The sequence below is a fragment of the Podarcis muralis genome, chromosome 2 (genome assembly GCF_964188315.1).
Source record: "Podarcis muralis chromosome 2, rPodMur119.hap1.1, whole genome shotgun sequence".
Taxonomy (NCBI): domain Eukaryota; kingdom Metazoa; phylum Chordata; class Lepidosauria; order Squamata; family Lacertidae; genus Podarcis; species Podarcis muralis.
This window is the reverse complement of record NC_135656.1, coordinates 49,593,131-49,614,246: the sequence shown is the minus strand read 5'-3', so window position 1 is coordinate 49,614,246 and position 21,116 is coordinate 49,593,131. Positions and strand designations below refer to the sequence as shown.

General features: G+C 42.3%; 1 protein-coding gene across 9 annotated transcripts in view; it reads right to left on the bottom strand.

Moving 5' to 3' along the window:
- Positions 1-9,489: 9,489 nt before the first annotated feature.
- Positions 9,490-21,116, bottom strand: part of KCNIP1 (potassium voltage-gated channel interacting protein 1) — a 477,263-nt gene continuing 465,636 nt past the window's right edge. For all 9 annotated transcript variants that reach the window (XM_077924437.1, XM_077924438.1, XM_028717513.2 and 6 more), the window contains 3 exons: positions 19,463-19,567; positions 19,185-19,247; positions 9,490-16,318 (listed from right to left, as the gene is read on the bottom strand). In XM_077924437.1, coding sequence (XP_077780563.1) covers positions 16,271-16,318; positions 19,185-19,247; positions 19,463-19,567 — 216 coding nt within the window. In that variant the 3' untranslated portion in view covers positions 9,490-16,270. The remainder of the gene's footprint in view (positions 16,319-19,184; positions 19,248-19,462; positions 19,568-21,116) is intronic.

Genomic DNA, 21,116 nt, shown 5'->3' with positions numbered 1-21,116 from the left:
ATGACTGATACAGAGTGATCTGGTGTTGTATTCCCCCATCCCCATAACCAAGGTGATAGTTTTGGATTTTATTTTTGTTTCTGCAGGGTATATAGTGCAGAAATGTGATGATGATAAGATGTGCATAGGTACACATCATGAACCTTCCCTTAGATAAACTTCCTTCTAGTGCAACATAGCAAGTAGAAACCACCATCGTCTCCCAACCCAGCGCTTATGTGCATGCCTAGACAGTATCAGGGAGGTGGGAGGGGTGTTGAAAAATAAGGAGGTAGGAACAAGAAGATGACTCTCAATGACAAAATGAGGTCAATGAGGACACGCAGCCAATGAGGACATGCAGGAACTGATTCAAGCTGTTCTGCAACATCCAATATTCAGATGTGTGGAGTACAGGTCCAAGTCCGAACAAGGAAACTGTGTATTTGCATGAGACAGGAGAATGAGGATGAGCTTAGTGTCTGGTGACTGAATTCCCAACTTCCCATTGAACTCCAAAGGCAAACACCTGGCTTCTCTACTATCATTTGTTTGGGAGAGGGCACAGCTATGCTGAAGTCCCATATTTCTCCATTGTTTTCTATAGACAGCTCTCGATTTCAGTAGGGCAGTGATGGATTTAGGGTGGTGCTGGCAGGTTCTCCACACTGGGCACTGAGCTGAAGGGGCACCCTGAAACCTACCTACGGATGAGGCATTATTGTGGCCATAGCTGGTGCAGCTCCAGTCATTACTTCGTCCTCTTCCCCTTCTCTTGGGGTTGCTGCTGCATGCAGGACACTCACTTTCCCAGACCAGACACAAGTAGTGCTCAGGGAGGACTAAAGGAAGTTGAAGGAATTGGAGTTGTGACTTACTACCTCTATAAATCCTGTAGAAGTTGCTTGCTTTGGCTCTAACAGCTTGGTGCGGAAATTGGGGTTGAGAGAACCATACTGTGATTATAAAACCTTGCTACAAATCAAGGCTTGAACAGTGAGAAAAGAATACTATTTTAGGCTAGTGTAAGAAAAAAAAGTGAGGGTGACTTCTGACTCTGGTGGAAGACTGTTCCACAGCATGAGACCAATGACACTAAGTGCCTAACTTCTGGTAGACGTGGGGGACAACTAACAGCACTCCGCCACATGATCAACAGCAGAACCCTGAATTTGGTCCAGTAGCATATGGGCAGCCAGTGCATGTATTTTAGCAGAGGTGTTGCATGTGGTTGGCACTCTGCACCAGCTGGAGTTTCTGGACCAGCTGCAAGGGCAGCCCCACATTGCAGTTAAAACAACATTGAGGATACCAATGCATGGACTACTGATGCAGTTATTGCAGTAGCTGGAACAGCAAAAGAAACTGGCAAATGACACTCCTAGCAACAGAGGTCACTTAGGCCTCTAATGACAAAGGTACATCCAGGAGCTTGGCAGGAGGAAGCTTAGAACAAGCTCTGCTTTGATCCCAGTCTACCCAGAGGAAGAGGGCAAGATGAACAGAGGTTTCTGCTCCTTCCTTCTTGGCTCTGTCGCTGCTCACTTGCTTAGAGAGGATCAAGAACCTCTGGGGGTTGGAAGTGCCCCCCCCCCTTTGCTGGGGCAAGTGCTAAATATAGCCAACCCCTGATCATCCCTCCTCCCCAGCACAACTGTAGTGGTTTGGAGTTACTCGTGCGTAAAACCAACCCCGTTTGGGTGCTTGGTTGCCTGGTTAAATCCTCCGGACTGCACAGCCCATCTCCGCTTGACTGTTTCAGTCACTGGCAGAATCTGTCTGTGGGCGCTTCTTGAACCTCTGCCAACATAAAAGCTGTTTGACCCCTAATCGTCTCCGCCTCTCATTGCGCGGGAGTCTCCTGCGCAGGGTGGGCGTGGATAGCGGGGTGCCTGGGCTCTCTTCACTGACTTCCAGGGAAGAGTCTCGGAGCCCTTCCACCTCCTCCTCCCCTTGCTCTCCTGGACTCTTGGTGTAACGCGTATTTCCTTCCCCTTCCACCGAGCTGAGTCTCCCCCTTGTGCTGGGACCTCCCCTGCAGAGTCTGAGACCCTCTCCTTCTCCCGTGTCTCTGATGTCAGTTCCCTGACAACAACTTTCCTGGTTTTTTCAGAGCAGCCCCCTGGGCATGTTAGGTAATTAAACAAAAGTTTCACATTTAATTTGCCCCCTTCCAGGTCTGGGTACAAAATTGCATCATATTAGGAAACATTGGTGGCAAAAATGGTTACACGCTTCAAAATGTGAGTTTTAAAAAAGAAGTTTGCAAACTGAAGTAGAAATGAGGTGCATGTTAGATATTCTCTCTTGTGTGTGAGAGAATCATATGTTCCAGAAACAGAGAAGAAGTTTCAAGAAGCAGCAGAAGGCTGTGATTGTTTTGTCTATGCAAGGACATTTTCTGTGGGAACTGTTCTTTGGACATGTGCAGTGTGACAGGAAGTGGCGATAACAATGGTTCTGTGTAACTTGTTGTGAGTCTCTTGCTTTCGTCTTGAGGTGAGAGAAGCAGAGAGTGAGTCTTGGACTTTTGTTGGACTATAAGCATGCCTTGTCCACGGCAATGGTGAATGTCTGTATATATTTGCTATCAATAGGCTTCTTCTCTATACACACACACACACACAATTGTTTTTCCAAATTATTACAAATCAGTCCAAATTATTTAAATTTAATACCATTTCTTTAACAAAATCAAATTTCCTGCTCCTGTTGCTAACATGTGTCCATTACTTCCTGATGTAGCCACTTCATTTTTATTTAATCTCCTCTTCATCCTTCTCTTGATGTTAGTCCATTCTCACAACTAGCCTTACAATTTCCTTACAACAGCACCTCTGTTGCTTTACATAATTGAAAAAAATCCATTTCATGTGTGTAGTCCTTCATTAATGTACTCAAACCAGGTTTGTTGAGGGAGTTAATTGCCTCCTCCTTTGTTCGATTCTCTTCAGTGTTTGCAAAGTCACATTCCATTGCTTTGAGATCATTCCTTCTGCTGTTCACCAACTTGTGGCTGTAGCTATAAAAAACTCCAGACAAGATGTCCAATCTCTGGGGTTCTTCCTCAGTACTCAGTTACAAAAAACAAAGCCTTTTCACAAACACAAGCTCTTGCCAGCTTTAATTAGCAGACATTCTTCTTCTTACTTTGAATTGCTCCCTCACATTCCTGGTCCAGTCCAAATATAATTTTAATAAAGTCCATTCAACCTCGGTCAAAGGGGGAGGGCATAATAAAATATTGTTAAATCCTTTATTGAGGATAAATCAAATGCCTCCCCCTCTCTTTTCCTCAGTGCCAAACAGAATAACATAGCTACAACTACACATGACTCATTCATTTTGCGGGGGGGGGGGGTCCAAGAAAGAGAAAGACCATTTGGAAACCATTAGCATACAGTGTCTTGTCCTCCCCCTTCCTTCCTGGCTGTTGTAAGGGGTTTCAAGCTTCTTAAAAATCATTCAAATACCTTCAAAGACCAAAGCCAGTCCTTTCGGCAGCTGATTGATTGCACCCCGTTATCATGTGCTGTTTCAGGAGCACCTCATAATTAACACCAATATTCCAAATGAGTGAGGAACCAATCACAAATCATGCCAGAGACAGAGGTTCGTCCATGGCAGGGACATACTTTCTGCACCCATTCTGCCTTTCAAGTTGGTAGATACGGGCTTAAGCGACACCGCAGGATGCAGTGAACTCCCCTAAACCCACTGAGGAGCATTGCCAGGAAATTTACCTAATAAATCCTGGTTTTCCCCTGCCTGAACAACTCCACTGCCCCGGAGGGCAGTAGAGCTCAACCACCATAAATCATGACGTCAGCCGGAAACCTGCTACCAATATGCTTCTATGCCTGTCAAGTAAGCCTCTACACTTGACTGAATCTTTATGGCGTCCATGAGTGTTTGTTCCTACTGTGTGTACCTCAACCCCAAGGAAGGAGCTGCGTTGAGATGTAACTCTGCTGAGTACGGATACTAGCACACACATGAAGCGAAAGTGATAACGGACCCAATCCTTCTAAATCACCCATCAGAGGTTGATGGATTGATCCAACAGTGAAATGAACTTAAGACTGGAAAAATGAGAAAGTGGGGGAAACTGAAGTTGACAGATTAGTCCACCCATAGTTGTGGGGAGGAGGGGCAGGCACCTGGAGTTATTTGGCACAGCGAGACTTCTGCTATCCATTATTGTAGGCACAGAAGGCTTAATGGAAAAAGCAAGTTACTTTAGTAAACCCAGAGATGACAATGGGAAAACAAGGAATGCTGAAGTTCAGTAGCTTTTATTCATCTTTTCCTCCCACCGTTCTCTCAACTCTGGCCTCTTTAAAGTACTTTTGTACTTTTGTGGGATGGCTTCGTAGAGCAGAGTCAAGGGAAGCAAGTTTGGACTACTTCCTTTTGGCATGCTCTGCAGCACCATTTTTCTTTCCCCTCCTGGCTGGAGTTGTGAAACACTGTTTATTGTCATTTGTCTCCCAGCCCTTATCTAGGAGGATGATTTAAACTTGGTGGACCACAAAACCCTTGCTCATAGTGCCCCTGCCCCTGGTGATCCTCATTCTAGCTGCTTGATTGCAGCAGCTGTTGGCAAGGGGCTACCGTATTTTCCCCTCTATAACACGCAGATTTTTTTCTCCTAAAAAGTAAGGGGAAATGTATGTGCGTGTTACTGAGTGAATGTGTGGTCCCTGGAGCCGACTGGTGCGAGTAAAGGCAAAAATCAGGCAAATATCAAATCGTCTGGAGAAGGGAAGCCTTGAAAAGAGGAAGCTGCTGCTTTCCTGCATTCTGCCTCAGGGTCTTACTGCCCACCCTTTTCTGTTTCGTTACTGTGTTTGCTCAAACGGAACAAAGAGCAGAGAAAACCCCTCTCCTCCAGGCAAGCAGAGGGGAAAGCAGAGCGTCCTTCCTTCTAATTCCTAGGGACTCGCAGGCAACATGCAGGTGGGAGAGAGAGAGAGAGAGAGAGAGAGAGAGAGAGAGCTGTCTGGCTTGGGTGGGTGGGTGGGTGGGAACTTTTGCCTTCCTTTCCTCCCTCCGGTAAAACCCCTCTCCTGCATTCTTAGCCAGCTGCTTCTCCGCACACCCCTCTCGTTGCTCCTTGTCCCTTCTATGTTTTTCCTCTCCTCCCCACTTAAAACGTGGTTACAAAGCACGGATCCACATGGATCCTCAGGATCTTTGCATTGGGTCACCCCAAATTCACCATCAGATCACATAGCAATGATCTGATGCAAAAACAGGGCTGCAATGGTGCAAAAACGTGGTTACAAAGCACGGATCCACATGGATCCTCAGGATCTTTGCATTGGGCTACCCCAAACTCACCGTCAAATCACATGTCTGTGGCCACAGCATGAAGCACAAAAATGATACATCCACTGTTTCATTCAGATTTTTTTTCTTGTTTTCCTCTAAAAACTATGTGTGTGTTATGGTCAGGTGCGTGTTATCGAGCGAAAAATATGATATGTGTGTTAGCATTTTTTGTTGGCGCAGGAAGGAAAAACTTGGATTTTCCACAGCACATCGTATGTGTAAAGCTTTTGATCTGTTTTTGAGTTGGAGCTTCAGGTGGCATTTAAATCAAGGTCTTAATCTAATGAATTAAGTAGAAGGAGTAGAAGCAAGACAAATATGTCTTCCTTCCTTTAATACCTTTGTTGAGCCACAAACAAAATTATATCTGCCAATGGAGAACACCGCTGGAGCAAGCATGCCACATGAGAAAAGGACTCCTGAAAAACCAGTGAAAAACCGTTTCTTCAGTCTTTAGAAAGAACCTGAACCAAGTCCACAAGATTAACATTGGCCCTCCTCTCATACGCAAAATGCACTTACTTTAAAGATCCCTTGCAACAGAGGACTCGTCACAACTTATAATTGACACTACCGCTTAAAATATAGATTTAACCATGGATACGCGAGAATGAAAGCTTCAGCTTTAATTTAATCTCCTAGCTTCCAGTTACCCACAACTGCACCACAAACCACATACCTGAGAGCGCAACAATTCCAGTGGCGTTGGCAGAGGATGAGAAAATGGCGCTGGTGAAAAATGTGGAACGTGTACTGTGGCTGAGCAATTTCTCCCTCTTTTGTTTCTGAAATGCCTTTTCTACCATAGGTGGTGATTCATTCACTCTTTCCTGCCCATATCCGGAGGAAGGGGTTGGGTCTGCTTTTGGCTGGCATTCAGGGAATGTTGCTCCAGCCATTAATGAATATTTTTTTAATTCATATGATGTATCGAGAATTTTCTTTATGGGTGTACTGGTAAAGAATCTGCTGAGCAATTATGTACTGATCATGTATAAGTTTTGTCATTTGTATTGATATAAATCTCCGGAATGTATTTTGTATAGCTAACTATTTAGTTCTATCCCCAGTATATTTTATCTTACTGCTATGACTAGTGGCTAATGCAAATGTAGTTTCCACCTGTCTATGTACTGATTAGATTTACTCTTGGATGCAAGAAAGACTGTCCAAAATACTCTAAAATTAGGACACTATCCCCATATTGCAGATAGTACCCCCAAGGCCTCTTGGCTCATAATTGGCAATGCAAAATTTGGAGAAGTGCAACTTTCAAAGCATGGGCTTTGTTTCAGTTCACGTATTGTTTTGGAAGGTGCAGATTAGGTTATAAATGCAAACTGAATCAGAATACTTACCTGTCCCGACTCATAATAGCAAGCTATGCTGACATAAATGGAAGGCACACAGACGTGATGCTTGGAAGTTGTTCTCTCTAGTTTTGGGTAACACTGGATCAAGGAGGCTGCCCTTCCAAATGAATATTGTCATCAGCAGGCTGGTAGTAAGGAATATATTCTGTGAGAAAATCTACCAGAACAGAGCTTCGGGGATTTTTTTAGCAGCAATGCCTAAAGTAGCCACACTGTGGTGCCCAAAGCAAAGGAAATCCTGGGATCTTTGTAAATCCAGAAGTGAAAACCTGGAACTCTTTAAGACTTGGATATAGAATAGAGCTGCATCCTGGCCAGTTTAAAACTGTATTGCCATTTCCCCTGCTAGGTGGCCTTTTGGGTAGGCGCTCAGTTCCAGTGCTAAGAAGTGGGCTGTATTGAATGTACATGTGCACATTACAAATGCCTGATGTGTGTCCCCCACCGCACCCCTGGACTAGATGACCCTTAGGGTCCCTTCCAGCTCTAAAATTCTATGATTTGTTAAGACAAAGCATGGTAGCCTTCTAAGCTGGCTTGCAGGGATCAGGATGGTGGGTACTATACATAAGTGGACTCGGTTGTGCTTCATGGGCAGGTCCCAGAAGATACTGCAGGAGGATTGTTGTGCTTCTCTATACAGTCATATCTCAGGTTACAGACGTTTCGGGTTGCGCACTGCACCAAACCCGGAAGTACTGGAACGGGTTACTTCCGGGTTTCAGTGCATGCGCAGAAGTGCCAAATCGCAACCCGCACATGTACAGACGTGGCGCTGCAGGTTGCAGACGTGCTTCCCACACAGATAATGTTCGCAACCTGAGCGTCCACTGTACTCTCTAGTTTATAATGTTTGGTGCCACAGGGTCTCAACCCATACTTTTTAACATCTATCTGAAATCTCTAGGTGAATTGGATTTGGAATGAAATTTTCTCTCTCACTTTGATCAGATACCAGGAGCTCTGTAAAGGTTCTGTGTAAAAGGGAGGGAGAGTGGGGGTGAATGTGCTAAGCTTCACTTCCGCCATGATTCCTGGTGCCCTTCAACTCATGAATGGTGAAGGCATGAAGTGCAGAGCTTCCTGTGTGCATGGAGGCTCACTGTGTGATTTGTAAACTTGATTATGCAGGGTGTGAGTAGAGGAAAATCCTTGCTTCGCATCTTCATTCCCCATGATTTGTTGGTTTTTGTGTGGTGGAGCTGTGTGTGCTAATCCCTCCTTCCCCTATTTGCATGTAGGTTTTATTAGGAAGACGACACCCTGAACTGTTATCATAAATGGTGAGGGACAGAATGCAGGCAGGGAAGACAACAACTAATTCAGCTAAGATTGAAGCAATGAGTTTTTGGGAGGGATAACAAAGGATTAAGCATGCAGCCTGGATTGGGTAGGGCTGCACTCCCTCTTTAGATACAGGGTGTGCAATTTTGGGTGCTTCATCTGTCATTACCTACAGTTGCCTAGGTGGCAGCTATGGCTAAAGCTGTGTCCACACTCCCATTTACTGGGCACCCACTGAATTTCCAGTGCTGGGTTTATAATCCATGTTTATATGAGGTAATCCAAAATGCATAGGAATCCCATATTTTTCTATAAAAGAGTACGGTTCGATGCATTGTTTCTTAAAATAGCTTCACATCAACCAGAGTCCTTAAGCCATTTCTAATTCACACCTCCCTTGCCCCCCATAGCTGTTCACATCAGTAGGGGTTCATTAGTATTAGATTTGTTTCGGTTTGTGTACACACCAAGGGGGCACTGATGGGGTGGGGATGTCTTTACCATATGCAAAGGCGTTCTCACATTGTCTAGAGATAAATTAGAAATATCTGGTGTCCTTCCATCTCATAGGCAATGAAGATGAGCCCACTTCCAATAGAAGAAGATCAGTATACTAATGATCATTTTCTCTGTTGTATGTGGAAGACCCTTGATTTTATACAGCTGCCTGAAGAGTGATGCTTTGGGAGTCAAGATACTGAAGGGTATTACTCAGGATAACAAAAGAGGCTGGGTGCTTCAGTAACAGCAATGCCACAAAAGCTGGAATGAAATTTCTAAGAGATGTAGTGAGCACTTAGGTGCCTGAAGACAATAATAAGACAGCAATTCAAAAGTGAGGAAGGGACCAAATCTGTAGCCCCATCAGCTGCTCTTGGCCAGGGCAGAAGGTTTGTAGGCAGTTAATTATTATTTGCTGCACCAGCTCTCAACTAGCATAGCAGAGGGTTCTGGAATGGGCCTCTCACCAGGAAATGAATTGGCATTAGATCTGGCAGATCCATTGCTGATCCTGCTCCAGCCTTGTGCTTGCTGGCTGCTACTGGCGGGAATGCTGCCATGGTAGTGTGTACCCTGTTGCACTTTCAGTAGGTGTAGTGGAAGGCTCCATGGAGCTGGATTCCCCCTTCTCCCCACGACCAGCAGTTAAGATTCCTCTGCCTGGACGCAATCATGAGCACATTTAACCATGAAATAATTCCTGCTGAACACTTTGACACTTGCTTTGGAGTAAACATGCATAGGGTTGAGTCAAAAGAGGACTACCCATGTCTAGATTTCTAGTAGTACTACTCCTCTCTTCTGGAATCATGTAGTTAAGACACCAGCCTACTTGGCCTTACAGGCATTCCACTGCATTAAATTCTGTGGTTCATTCTTTCTTAACCCTGCAGTGTCATCCTTGCTCAGTGAGCATCTGAGTAGTCCCAGTTTCCCAGAAGAGATTGCTGTGGTCTTGCCCCCATTTTTCAAGCGAAGTCAGGCCTGATTAGTCACAAAAATAGACATGTGCATCACCTTATGTACATATTATATTTTTTATTATTAAAACCAAAATCTTTGAAAATGTTCAACAAAATATTATACAAATTGCTGTTTGATCATAATATTTGTGAAAGTGAAGCTATGCATTGCTGCTTCAACAGAATGGCTTTACTTACCATGAAATTTTGTTAATTTTCTGATGTGCTTAAAAGCTATGGAAGGAAAAAGCTGTAACACCACTGCACTCTTATGAATCATATTTCTTATGTCAACAAGTTAGAGATGCTTTTTGTTTGTTTGTTTGTAGCATGACAAACTTTCAGGGATGCCATTAATCTGTCATTCCAACTGAACATTTAGTAAATCACCTGTGAAATCTTACAATCAGCATTATTCAGGGTTACTCATGGGATCGCAATGAGTAACAGGAAAACTTAACATCAACAGTAGCAGATACATTGATTTATTTTTATTTTTTGCATCATCATCATTGTCCTTTCTGGTTTTTTAATGAACTGCTGAAATGCATATAAACAACATTTGGAAAAAGGTACTTCTGACACAATTGTAATAACTCTTTACTATTGGGCAGACAAACATTTTGGACATTGCTGAAACAACTACAGTTATGAGCAGATTTGTACAGTGGAGAACATTGACATTTTAAAACTTAGAAACCTAGCCCAAGAACTACATTCTACATAATGCTGGTAAAATTCAGGATGATGCAAAACCAATTTATCACAGTATTTTCTCTTATTATCAAGTCATTGCCATGAATATTGCAATTATGAAAAATGATCAGGCTATTGAGCTCCAGAATGTTTGCAAAGACTGGGATGATCCAGACCAAGTTAAGCTTTTTTAAAGCACTTTTGAACATGGAGTTCAGTAATAGTTTTATGCCGATGCCTGGCTTTTTCTCCTCTGGTGTACTGCATACTTTTGGCTGATTTGCACTCATTCCCATGAGCCCATTTCCTGATAATAAATGGCATTACCACGAATGATACTTTTTTCTGTTTTCTTTACTTAATAGTCAGGCTGCATGCTCTATTCACAGGTTCAGTCCATGGGTGAGACCTTCTTCAACACAATAAAAGGGTTCAGATGGAAAACAAGCCAACAAACAAGACAGGATTATTAAGGACCCTGGCATCATCACAGTTAAGCGATAGTAACAAGGGAGAGAATGGCTTCAGTCTCTTTTTACAGTATACCTTAAAATAAAATAAAAAGTAAAAATGCAACATGGTAAGTTCCTGCTACCATGGCCACTAGTAACCTTAATTGCAGATGGGAGACATTTATTCCATTTGAACCATCAATTTTGTCCCACAAAAGTCTACTGGAGTCACTGAGTTTTTGTCACTGATGTCAAGAGGAGCAGGAGCAGAACCACTGTGCTATTGGGTGGCCATGCCACATGTAACCTCTATCCATGGCAGCTCCCTTTGACTTGCAAGAGCTTCCTTGTGGCATAACATGTTGAACAAGCTAACAAAATTGAGCAAATTAACTTAATTGGCAAAATACTGTATTTGGAGTTGGGTTGGGTTAGTTTTTAGCCAGGAGAAACACTGTGGTAGTGCTAATAGACTGATCACTGCAGGGAAGGGAAAGGACAGGACACCACAGCCTCATTCCTAGTGCTTGTGCCAAAGTTCAACATTGTCCTCATTTTTGCTGGTTACATACATTAACTTCCATTTTATAGCATTAGTTCCAGTGCATGAAAAAGCATATGCACTAATGACTGCAATCCTGTGCATACTCACCCCAGAGAATGTCCCACTGAACACAATGGGACTTAATTCTGAGCAGGGCCTGCTTACCCATAGGTGCTAGGGGTGCGGGCTCTCAGGGGCGCCAGGCCTGGAGTCCGTGGCCGAGATTTGGAGTCCGGGATTGAAGAGCCAGGCCAGCCGACAGCCGCTGCTGAGCGGCACAGAGCCCGTCAGAGTGCAGCAGGCTTTTCTGCTGTGGGCACTGAGGCAGCTGGCCGGCTCCGCCCTCCTGGGTGCCTGGGATTGGTGGGCTGTTGAGAGGCCCACCCAGCGTACGTACACTGCTCACACAAGGCACGTAGCTTCCCTCCCAAGCTGTGGGGTTTGCTTTCCTCCTGCAGGAGCATGGGACAGTTGTGTGCCCCCCAAAAAGCTCAACAACTCTGAGCTGCCTCCCTACAAAACCTCAACAACTTTGGCCTGCCCCCCCCCCCCGTTTTTTGCATCCCGGCGCCACATATGCTAAAGACACCCCTGATACTGAGGAAACATGCATAGCATTGTGCTCCAAGTAGCCTAATAATGCCATGCGCTCCCACAAACCTTAGTCTACTTTACCAAACACTTAAAGTGGACTCAGAAGGTGGTAAGCACAAATAACACAAGTTTTAATTTACATTGTGTGTGTGTGTGGTGGGTGTAGACTTAGCTGAACTACTATTGTTTACAGATTTAGACTTATTTTATCATTCAATCAGTACAATTTTCAAATTTGGGGGATTGCAGTACCCCTAATTTGGGTGGTAGGTGAGGATCCAATGGAGGGAGGTGCTGAAGTAGGTAGAGTCAGTCTCCCAGAAGCAGTTTTAACAGGAAAACTAAGATGCCCTCTTAGTTCTTTTAAAAATGTCACAGTTGAATTAGTGCCTCAACCCTCAGACTTTTACACACAAAGAGAGAGAGAGCTGTGCAGGCTGGTGCTGTGCATTTATCGGCTTGTGAAATGGCTGCCAACTAGCTGGGGTGCTTCATAGGTACAGTAAGTTTAGAAGTAGGTGTTGGGGCAAAAGTAGACTTGACATCTACCATGGTCCTAAGGAAAGCCCTTTTTCTGAAGCTGAAATTGGCTTTGTGAGAAAATCCCCCATTCAAAACATTTGAGGAAAACCTGCTATAAAAAGATGTTATATGATATTTTGGTAATTCGTACACCCCATTTTAGAATAGGGAACTAGGGAACTGGACTAGAGAAGGGATGGAAACATGTGGTTCTCCAGATACTATTGGATTCCAACTTCTATCAGTCCTGGCCAGGATGGCTAACGGTCAGGAATTATGGGAGCTGCAGTCCAACAACATCTGGGATGACCACATGGTCTCCATCCTGGGAGAAGAGGCTCAGGAGATTTACTTCATCCTGCAACAATAATAAATAATAATTAAAGCAGAAGTTGAGTTTTCCCCACATTCCAAACCTACAGTCTCTTCCACATCATAAAATGGAAAACACTATGAGTCACTTCCAACTAGTGGAGAGTGGGCAAATCAGTCAGTGTTTCATGCATAGTTCTTTTTTAAAAATGGGGAAAAAAAAGTTTAGTTGACAAGGAAGATAAAGCAAGGGGACTGGTTGCCAGGATTTTAGCTTGTAAAAAAGGCCCTGGCCTTTTCGATGGGAACCAGCACCACATTGCACACAAAGCTCCCTATTGAACTAGGGATGCTACAGGCCTCTGTACATACTGCACATATACAGGGATCACGGTTTGGAATACAAACCACTGGATCTTTTAAGGAATGGGGAGCAAGGACTGAAAACAATCAGGTAATGGAGAGTCAGTGGAGGCTGGGTATTCCAAACCAGTTTTTCAAGGTTTAAAGGACAATATCTTATTGTGAACAAACCTGTCACATCACAAATCCAGTTACACTAGCTATATTGATTTCTATATAAGTTTAGGTGTTACAGTTAATGTGATTTATAAAATATAAAACTATGGGTGTCATATTTAAAATATATTTGATTGCCAACAACATGTAATCTGTTTGTAAAAAATATCTGTAACACGTTCCTGGAAATCTGATGGTCAGTGTGTGTGCAGTGTAACCCAATACATTCCTGCCCTTTCTTATTTCTTCTGTCCACAGCCAGTAATTTCTCTAGGCTAGCTACGAACTTTCCTAGGCCTTGCGGCAAATCAGGACACATGGCACTTGCAGGCAGCCAAACAAGGTCCTGGCACTAATCTCTAAATTTACTAATTTAGTAATTATTTAAAACATGCATCTTATTTTTCTAGCATGGGGACTTAAATGAAGAACTGGCTCTTGTATAACTATGGAGATTAATTTTCTGTTATTTCTTTCAGTACTGACTACCCAGCTAGGGTTATACATGATAGCAAACAGTTGGATCCTATCCCAAGCAAAATATCCTCATGTTCTAGAGTGTATTCCTCTTGTACTAAATGTACTGGCAGGAGCTCTTTGGGCTTGTAGAAGGCACAGGCAGTGACTGCAACTTCCTACCAAACCAAATGGTTACAGTTGTGTGGAGAAACTGTTCTCATCCCAGTCCAGGTAAAGTTAGCCATGACTAAGTAATACTGAAGGCAAATGGGGCTTAAATCTTAACCAGGTTTACTTGGAAGTAAGGTCCAATGGTCTCAACAGAATTTACTTCCAAGCAAGTTGTTCAGGATTGTCACCTTAGGCTGCAATCCTAAACACGTTATATCAGACTAAACTCCACTGGAACTCAATGGGCTTACTCCCAAGAAAATATACATATGATTGTGCCTTACACCACACAGATAACTTTAGCTGGATTTGGGACATGTAATATGAATGGTGTGTATAATTGGAAATACTGTAAAATCTTGAAATAGTCACCATAAAATTTTACTTTACAACTATTGTCATTTTCTTCCAATAGAAGTTTCAGATTACCCCCCCCCCCAAAAAAACTCCCCAACCCCACTAAAAGTAGATGCTTTGAACAAAACCATTAAATTGGTTTAAAATACTTCAAAATCCCCCTGCTCTTTATCTTGCTCTTAAACAACCTCATTGTTTTGCAAGCTAGTGCTCCCAGCCTCAGTGAAATCAGTGTGTGCTTCATATTGGCTCAGGACTCCAGCTACTTTAAATGGTCAAATGGTGCATGTTTTAGTGCACACAGAGCATCGTGCTTGCTTTTGTGCTTGAAAACTAGGCACAATACACAGGGAAACTGTGCATGATCCCAGTTCATTTCAGTGGGGCTGAGTGGGGCCCGAGTGGTGGGTAGGGACTACTTGGTGGGCTGTTAGCATTCCATGTTAAATCGGTACGGTGCAAAACAATGTCCAGCACTGTCTGCTGATCCCACATTTCACTGCAGTGTGCACTAGGGAGAATGAATGGGAAAAAACTTATGACTTTTAATATTCCAGCCCTTTAAACGCTATGGAAGCTTTGGCCTTGGACTGTGCACCTTTCAAAACGATGAAAGCAATGAGGGAAACTTATCAAAGCTCAGTATATTTTGTAGAATATGCTTCAGATTTTGCCTGCAAAAGTAAACTCTGCTTTTATCTGATTCTCTCGGCTCAGATGAACTATGAGGAATTTCATTCACTTGTATGCACAATGAGAAACTTCACTGGAGTCAGTCAGAGCGACGGCAGGGGACACAAGTATGAGTTTTTAAGAACAGAAGGGAAGTAAGTTATGAGTTGGACATGTCAAGACAATCAGCTGCAAGCACTCCTCAACTGCATTCTTGGCATTGTGAAATAATCCTTCAGATCTCAGTCCAGAGGCAGTAGAGCACAAAACAATCCATATATGGGATTGTAGTACAATGGGAGTGGGCAGTTGTAGAAGTGGCATTGCTGGTACTATTCCCATGCTGGATAATTTGTGTCCTATTGCGTGGGAAAGAGAACACAGCCTGAAGGAGGAGGGCTCCCATAACAACTGGCAGTTCCAAGGCAAATACGTGTCCGTGCACACGCCTTTGAATTTCACCTTCTTCCCACATCACCAAGTTCATCCGAAACAGCTTTCCCTAACCTAGTGCCCACCAGATATTTTGGACTACAACACTCATCAGCCTCCACCAGCATAGCTGATTTGGAGTGCTACCTTGTGGCAAAGTGGGAAGACTTGCTATGGAGGTGTTGGTGGTAAAACGTGACAAGAGGCTTCCCCAAGCTTTGTCTTAGGAAGAGTCAGTTCCAGCTCTCAGCGAGTCCCCTCTTTGCAGGCAGAGCATTGGTGTTAGAGTTGCTATATCAAATGGCTATGTGGTGAGGATGGAGTTGCATCACTTTTTATTATTGATACCATGGACACTAGGAAACAGCCAACTGCTGAAAGCCCTCCAGCTTACAACAGCTTTGCCAGTGGGGGAAATAAATCATTTCCCTAGCAGCAGTCTGTTGCCTTTTTAAGTTCTGGGGAAATGCAGTATCTGTCTCTGAACAGGAAGCATTTCCTTTGCTTTTGTTGACTACAAACTGATCATCAAGACAGGACCTAAATTAATCTTGCTGGCCGTTTACCATGTTAGATTTGTGTCCATTTGCAAAACTAGCATGAGTTTTTCTAGCACATATCCCACTGTCAAAGCAAAATATAAGCACAACTGTTTGTCCTGTGATGATACAAAAAGAGTTTCTGCTTACAACAGATGTATAGCAAGCTACTGATGCTGTGGTACCATATGCAATCCAGCTTGCTAGAGCAAAAGCAGCAGAACTTTTGTGATTAGCTAACAGAAACTTGAATATTGTTTTAATCATTTAAACTTCAATAATTCATTAAACTTTAAGCAGCAGGTCTCTCTGGTCAGGTTTTATTAGCATGCTTCCAAATGAAATAAATTCTAATCAGTGTCTCTTGAGGGAGGCGAGATGGAGTTTGTTGCATTCAGAGACACAGCTCAGTTTGCGATGGCATATAAAATCCTTGCACGCTGAGTATGTCCAAGTAGTAAAAAGCTTTCATCAAAAAAGGTGGCAGGGAGAAAAATCTTGACTCATTTTCTTCAGGGTCTCATTACATATAAAGTCTCAGATTCCTATGCTGTTCCTCAGCTTGCTGTTACATGACATTTTCAAAAAGCTGTAAGGATCTCATGATATTGTCATCCTGGAAGCAATGAGAAAATAAACCGTGCATATTTATATTGCATACACAAACAGCTCTGCCAGGCCTGGAGGACCGGTAGAGATGGATTTCCCCCCAAAGATCCATAAATAAACCTTAAGTTGACTATGGACGAATCCATGTTGTAGCCTGCAAGCAGCAATGGAACAAGGCAGTAAGCCTTGAGGTTGCACAACTATCCCAAATTTGCATAGGATCTAAAGTGTCAACTGGATCCTAGTCATGTAAATCATCATTTGCAATTAATCAAGTTCATTTCATCAAACTATAAGCTAAAAGCCATTTCCCATTTCATATACTTACTGTAAATATATATGACTCAGTTTGTTGAACTAAAATCTATGTATAGACCTGTGCCATTGCTTGACATGAAGTTGCTGCCTTTACATTTAAATATATATTATATACCAGGGTAAGGAACTTCAAGTGGGTGGTGGGAGAGAGCAAATATGGCCCTCCAGCCCTCCCTGTATGATCCTCAGGATTCTCTCCAGCCAGCACCTCCCATTAGGCCACACAACTGTCTACACACCACTGCAGTTCTTTGGCTTGGATGGAATGTTGTTTTGGACTGTAATAAAGCCCCTTGCTTGCCTGGGTGAAGAGAGATGGGACTGTGGAATACCATTCTGGTGACTTGGGAATGCCTCCCCACCCCAAGGATTCAACTGAAGTTTAGGTCAGAGAGAGAGAGAGCAGGAGGTAACAAAAATGGAAATGGCCTTGTACTGTAAATGCATAGTTAAGTCCCTGGAACATAATAAAAACATGTTTAAATGAGTGCAAATGTACCAGTGTCTATGGCCAAAACCAATTACCATAGCATGCTCTGGATGCTATGCATTTTCTCCTGTTTTATACATGTTACTATGCAAACTTGCATATCATCCAGTGCTATATACTGCCAGCCATCTGTGTTTTTTTTTCTTCCATTCAAGGCCCTGCTTCTGGACTGTGATACACTGTAAACAACTTGGGCTGCAATGCAGACACAAATGCCAGCATGAGAATTTTGCTTTGACCTGTGCGTGACTTCATTAGTACACAAGGAGTCAATTAGGATTGACTGCTCTCATTCCCTTTCCAAGATGAGGTACCTTCTCTCCTACTGAAGGCTTCTTAATTAATAAGCATATTATTATGCCGTATTATTCCAAATGACATTAACCTACTGTGACCATGGTGATCCAAATATGCATATCCAATTAATATAGTAATATAAAATGGAATCTACAAGCAAACTAAGTGCAGAGGATGGAGAGGGTCTCAGTGGCTCTCTAGAGTATTAGGCAGTGGACATTCCCTGGTCTACCTGGAAATGCTAAGGATTGAACTAGGGACCTTTTGCATGCAAAGCAGATGCTCTACCACTGAGATATGGCCCTCCTATAGTTTACCTTCCCTGTGGCGCTTCCCATTACATCTATGTGTAATGTTGAATTAAAGAACAGGGGAGCAGGGGAGCAATCAATATTCCACTAAAGTCAATTAGTTTCAGAGGAGCTGGATGGTATTCCAGATGTCTAATTTTAATCCTCTTTCTTAAAGCCATGTGTTCATTTATTTCACGTTTATCTTGAGCTTACAAAAATACTTATATTTTCAAAATTTCAGAGACATAAGAACCACATAAGCTACTTTTTCTAGTTCACCCCCCAGTTTGCACAAATACAATCTTCAGTACAGAAGATATCTAGGCAGCTGCCACTAGTTCCAACTTATACCTATTTTAAAACCATTTTGGGGTCAAACACTGGGGTTCCGATTGATTTGCTGTACTTTGCATGAGTAACTTCCGTACAGAACTGTTCAAAATCCATAGCAACCTCTTTTCTAGCACTAATCAAAATGTCACAGTGTGTGTGAACAAGCCTTCAGGTTCTGCATAATACTGCACAGAGCAAAGAATTAAGTGAAGTGCAGGGTGGGTAAAGCCTGGTGTCAAAAGCCATAAATGCTTGAGATAGATTGTTGAAAGGAAACAGTTACAGACTCAGTTAGATTAGGATCTCATGAGTGTTGTGTAGGCTTCAGGTTACACTTAGGGCTTTCTAGGCATGGGACAGGCTAATTGTGGATGAGCCCTCAGGAATGCTGAGGCAATTCCACTCACACCATTTCCATTTTTGAGAGTATAAGGTATCATGCATTGTTTTGCATTGGAACCTTCCACCAACTTTTAGTTTTGCCATGGTTGCAGTCTTTTCTTCATATAGAAACTAAAATGCAGCAGCTACTGCTCTCAGGAATCATCTGGAAATTGTGATTTGAGCAGAGAGATGAGCAGAGAGATGGAAATTTGGGGAGTTGTTTCTCACTTCTAGGTTAGTAAATACATAGCTATAGCTATCTCAATCTCTACCTGTATATCATCATAACACATGGAGAATGTTTGCAATAAGTGAAGGTCTATAGAATGAGTAAGAGAGCCTTGCTACTCTTAGTGTGAAATAATAAATACACCCACAAGGGGATAAATCCCACTAGACCTTTTTCTAAGTAGGCATAAGATTGCTCAGTTGCACAGACAGTTCAGAACATGACTTGGACATATCCGGATAATACAGATATATGGCGTTCTCTGTGCACATGTACACAATCCCTTTACCTCCAAACTGCAACTGTATGTGCAGCCCCATTGTATGCAATATGTGCACTGTGTCTTTCCTGTTCTTTCTACCAGTGGTGAAGTGCAGCAAAGAATCCTGAACTTCATAAGGAAGTTCAGCCATAATGGCCCAATCGAAACCCGATGTCCTGGAGCTCTCAGCTTTTGGGTGAAGTGAAATCTGATCTTTCTGGCATGAGACAATCTCTTGGTTAGCTTTACTATGAAAAGAAGTCTTACCTCCTGACATGACTCAATAAACTCATCCAGAGTAACGACACCATCCTTATTTTTATCCATTTTCTGCAATACAGAAAAATACAAACTCTTTGAGCTCATAGCACTACTGCATTTACAAAGTGCAGTATAATATAGCACTGATAGGATTCATATACATCTATGTGGTTTTGCAGATTTAAACAGATTCCACTGCCCAGACACAAAATGACTGAAAATATAGTAGGTATGTGAGTTCAAACATAAGGGAGATATATGTGCACTAACAAATGGAAATTTACCTGAAAAAAAACTTCTACGTGCTGCCTTGGAGCATCATCTTTCAGCACTGGGTAGGTGTATTTGCCCATCATATCATAAATTGCCTTTACTATATCCATCATTTCCTGGAATTGTGACAATCAAAGCACAAGGGAGACATCAAACAGGGCTCTGGCAATGAGTTGACTCACTAACATTTCTAGTATTAACCTTCAACAAAGAGAATTCAGCTAGTTTGTGGACATCACCCTTATTCTGTGGTTTTTTTTTGAAAGCCCACACACAAAGGAATAGTGTTGCTGTGCTTTAGATCTAAATACCTATGATTATAACATATTTTGAAATCTAAAATACACAGAGTTTTCCACATTTACTCCTTAATCACCCTCAAGGAAAAAATTATGCTTGGTAGCTATGCATTCTATGGATTATTATTATTATTATTATTAACCTGGGAGCAAATTTGCTCTGCAAATGCCATCTGCTTCTACATCAAGGTAGACCTGGTGAATATATCTGAGAGTTTCAATAGCTTTAAAAAAGTAGTTTCTATTTGTGGACCTCTGTATAAAGTGAAATTAGGCTAATGAACACCCCTCTCCCTGACTGCTTATCTATCTATCTATCTATCTATCTATCTATCTATCTATCTATCATCTATCTATCTATCTATCATCATCTATCTATCATCTATCTTCTATCATCTATCTATCTCTGCAGTTTCTTGTATACACACATTACTTTTTACTGACTGTAAAGTGTGCTTTTCCACCAGTCTTTTCTAATGTAATACTAAAGACAAGCTGGCTTAATTTACCAAATTATCTTCACACATTTTACCATTGGCTACTGTGATGGCCATGACTGTGCACCTACTTGAATCCGATTGTAATTGAAATAAAAAAATAAAAAAATAAAAAATGGTCCAGTAGCACCTCATAAACTTAGTTGGTCTAAAAGGTGCTACTGGACCATTTTATATTTTTTTATTTTGACTGCGTCAGACCAACACGGCTACCTACCTGAATCAGATTGTAATTGTTTGTTTCTATTGTTTAAATAGAGATGGCTAGATAATCTCTTGAATAGTTTGATTTGAATGCAGTATATGGCATACATTATGCAAGAATCTACACTAGCATTTGAGTAGAGGGGTCTGGCTTTGACTGATTTTGTAAACGAAACACAATTTTCTAGGCTGCTCTTGCCGATTGCTGATGTCTCATTCACCACCATGATCAAATTCAACTAAGGTATCTGGCTTCTTTGATGTATGTAGCAAGCCTTATGAACCTTAGACTGTTCAAAGAAACACAAACACTTCCTGGCACAGCTTGTGGCTCAAAAGAGATAATTAGTTCATGTAATTTGTTGAACATATTGAGGGAGGTTGTTGCCATGAAATCGGCGAAGTCGTTAAGGACTAAAATGGCCAAGTTGGCATATGGTGTTCCATGTGCTGTTAATTTATCTGTGAGACTCATTATTACTGTGGCCACAAATGTGTTGTGAACTTGTTCCCTGCTTTCATCTTCTTCCAAGGAAACTGGTTGGCGAGATCTAAGTCAGACATTTTGTTCTCTCAAAGTCTTGTCTCTGGCACGGTATATCCAACAATTGCATTACTTCCTGTTTTCTTATTCCTCCTGTTAGTTTGCTAATGTCATATAGATA